We start from the raw sequence: 3,762 nt of genomic DNA, 5'->3' as shown, positions 1-3,762 counted from the left end.
AAGACATTTTACTTAACCCAGTTTTCAGAGGTGAGAATGGAGATAAAGGAATTGGGGTTGAAATAACCATGAAAAGCTTCCTGTATGATGGATAAAGGTAAAGAGCTCCTTGAATAGGACTGGGATTCAGTCTTGTTTATTGGCAGGTAGGATTGATTCTCTCATCTCAACACAGAAAGTGCTTGCCAATAACTAGCAAACTATAAAATAGACGCTATGAATCCAATATGTTATATTTAAATAATTATTTAGCAGTGAGCTATATACCTTGAACAGCCTCCAGATAGCCATTTCACTTCTCAGGCATCGACATTTCTGCAACACATTGGTAAGAGTTCATTAAGCTGTGGATTAGTTAAAACCATAGACCCTGAGAGAACTTAACTTACATAGTTTAAATAAAGTAAATATCAAAGAGGCTCATTGGAAAGGGAAAAATATGAATGAGAATAGAACACCTAAGGGAGAAATGGAGGAAACAAGGGACTCAGAAACAAAGGATCACTTGAGAATTTCTAAGACAAGCACGACGAGAAGGCATTGAAAATGGAAGAAATGTTAACAATCAAAATAGTAGTTATAGGTGCTCCAAATGGTAATTATGATCTTTTTTTCATCATAGTGCACTTGAAATAGCAAATGAATTAAAATGATCTGACTCTAGCCCTGGGCCAAATCAGACCTTATTAGGAGACTTGGATAATTCACAACTTCTATGAGCTTCATTTTATTTATTGATTTTTTAGATACTGTGGAGCTCATGCAAGGTTGAGTTTTTGCAAGGTTGTATGAATAGTGTCTTATATAAAGAAGAGTTTTAGGCACCACATGAATTTACTGCATGACCAAATACATATATACAAGGGTACACCAAAAGAGAATATGTGTGAAGAAGGTGTATAAACCACTAAGTGTTAAACAAACGTGTGAGACTGAGGTAATGATAATTGCATTTGTTTTGTCAAAGGGCTCTGCTTTGAGATTCGTCTTCCCCAGATGGAGCCAATGGCTGGTGCAAATAACGTGACTGAGTTAATTCTCACGGGCCTTTTCCAGGATCCAGAGGTTCAGAGAGTGTGCTTCGTGGTGTTTCTTCCTGTGTACCTGGCCACGGTGGTGGGCAACGGCCTCATCATGGTGACGGTCAGTGCCAGCAAGAGCCTGCGGTCCCCCATGTACTTCTTCCTTAGCTACCTGTCCCTGGTGGAGATCAGTTACTCTTCCACCGTGGTCCCTAAATTTATCGCCGACTTACTCACCAAGATAAAAACCATCTCCTTGGAAGGCTGCCTGGCTCAGATCTTCTTCTTCCACTTCCTTGGGGTCACTGAGATCTTTTTGCTTGTGGTGATGGCTTACGACCGCTATGTGGCCATCTGCAAACCTCTCCATTACATGACCATCATGAGCCGTCGACTGTGTCACGCACTAGTGGCTAGTTCCTGGCTGGGAGGTTTTTTACACTCCATAATTCAGATTCTTATCACCATTCAGTTGCCTTTCTGTGGCCCCAATGTAATTGACCACTACTTTTGTGACCTCCAGCCATTATTCAAGCTTGCTTGTACTGATACTTTCGTGGAGGGGGTGAGCGTGCTGGCCATCAGTGGCTTAATCACCTTATGCTCCTTCCTCATCTTGGTGTCCTCCTATATCGTCATCCTGGTGCACCTAAGGAACCATTCTGCAGAAGGAAGGCGCAAAGCCCTTTCTACCTGTGCCTCTCATATCACAGTGGTCCTCTTGTTCTTCGGACCTGCCATCTTCCTCTACATGAGACCCTCTTCCACCTTCACTGCAGATAAACTGGTGGCTGTGTTCTACACAGTTGTCACTCCCATGCTGAACCCCGTTATCTACACCCTCAGAAATAAAGAGGTGAAAGTGGCCATGAGGAGGTTGTGGGGCAATAAGAAGAACTCAGGGGTGGATTGAAAGGATAAAGGTATAAATATGTTGTACCAGTCTATGCATTTGAAATGAATTTGGATTTTAGTAGGACATTCGAAATGGGGTTGGATAAATAAAGACTTAGTGATAATACAGCTGTGATTTCCCTCAGTAACTAAAGACTCTGCCTCTTGGTGTGAAAGACAGAGGTCAGAGGTCAGATTGCCTTTTTGAATCTTAGAAAACTTGAAGAATTCCATGACAGCTACCTATATCATGGACCTGGAAAATATGATATGAAAATGTAATCATATACAAAGGATATAATTTTTACAAATTATTTTATAGGTTTTTTCTCCTGTAACCATGGTCATATGAGATACTTTATAATGGTATTTATGTTTAATTGTAATTATTTTCTGTTTGTTTTTCTCTTATTAGACAAAAAATACTTAGTTATAACAGTCCTTTCTTCTTTGCACATAGTTGGTGCTTTAGAAATGCTTGTTGAATAAACAATCCTCTAGAATCTGAGTGGCAATCTCTTTTATTTAAAATCTTACCGATTTTTTTTGGAGAAAGACCTTTCATGGTGGAGTGAACATCTCTTTGGTTACAATCTTGCAAGCTCAGCCTTTGCATTTTATGAAGTTGTTCTGATTTTCTCTCAGCCACACATGATGTCCAAATAGTTTCTCTGAATAACCGTGTTCTCACAAATAATAAGATTAACAATAGTGTGACCCTCAGAAGACTGTTTTCGCTATTATATATAAAACTTTTAGCAACAACTTGATTAATTTGTTACACACTCAAGAAATAGAAAGAGGTTTCATTTTATAAGAAACACAGGCTTCACTCTCTTTGGCATGTACTGTAACCTCATGGCCCCCAAAGCTACTCTACACCAGACGTGTTTAGTAGAACTTAAAGAAATGATGATATTTTATATCTGTGCCTTCAATATGATAGTGACTGCTGAACACGTAAAATGTAGGTAGTTTGACCAAAGAATTAAATTTTAAATCTTCCTTAATTTCAATGAATTTAAATTTAATAGTCACATATGGCTGGTGGATGTTGTATTGGACATGAGCAGGTTTTTTTTTTTTTTCTTTAATTTTTTTTTTTGAGTGTGCCATCAAATCGATCTGACTGGTATAGGAGGAGATTGTCTCTCCTTCTCCAGCAGAGCATCTGGTGGATTCGAACTGTGTACCTCTGGGATTGCAGTGCAGCTTCTTGCCACTAGGCCACCAGAGCTCCCTCAACTTTTTTAAAATTAGAGATTTAAAAAAAAAATGACTTGCCAATGAGTAATTATGATTGAAGTCAGAAACTTCTCCAATTATTGAGGAGTGAAGAGGTCAGTTTGAGGAATAAGGTGCACCTGATTCAGGCCATGATCTTTTCAGTCACTTGCTATGCATCTGAGAGCTGGACAATGAAAAAAGATGACAGATGAGCTGATGCCTTTGAACTATAATGATGTAGATGAGTACTGAATATCCCACGGACTGCCAAAAGAACAGACAGACATGTTTTAGAGAAGGTGCAGCCAGAATGCTCCTTGGAGGCAGAGATGATAAAGCCTCATTTCAAATACTTTAGACACATTGCTAGGAGAAGCTATTCCTTGGAGATGGACATCATGCTTAGAAAGGTAAAGGGATGATGGAGAGGAAGACCTTCCACCAGGAGAACTGACACAGTGAATGCAGCAATGGGGTGTGTCAGAAGTTGTGAGGATGGCACAGGACAGGACAGGGTTCGAGTCTATTGTTTGGAGGGTCACTATGAGTCATACTTACGTTGACTGCACTTAAGAACAATAATAACAGTGATGCGGTGGATTAAGCATTGCACCACTAA

The 3,762-nt window shown here is 39.6% G+C and overlaps 1 protein-coding gene across 1 annotated transcript; it reads left to right on the top strand.

Annotated features, from left to right (window-relative positions):
• Positions 1–1,005: 1,005 nt before the first annotated feature.
• LOC102862481 (olfactory receptor 4B1-like) lies at positions 1,006–1,935 on the top strand. The gene has a single exon (XM_006896673.1). The coding sequence runs from the start codon at positions 1,006–1,008 to the stop codon at positions 1,933–1,935; it is 930 nt and encodes a 309-aa protein (XP_006896735.1).
• Positions 1,936–3,762: the final 1,827 nt, after the last annotated feature.

Source organism: Elephantulus edwardii, unplaced genomic scaffold, assembly GCF_000299155.1.
Source record: "Elephantulus edwardii isolate Elephantulus edwardi_28Jun2011 unplaced genomic scaffold, EleEdw1.0 scaffold00189, whole genome shotgun sequence".
In the NCBI taxonomy this organism is placed as follows: Eukaryota; Metazoa; Chordata; class Mammalia; order Macroscelidea; family Macroscelididae; genus Elephantulus; species Elephantulus edwardii.
This window is presented reverse-complemented; position numbering and strand designations above follow the sequence as displayed.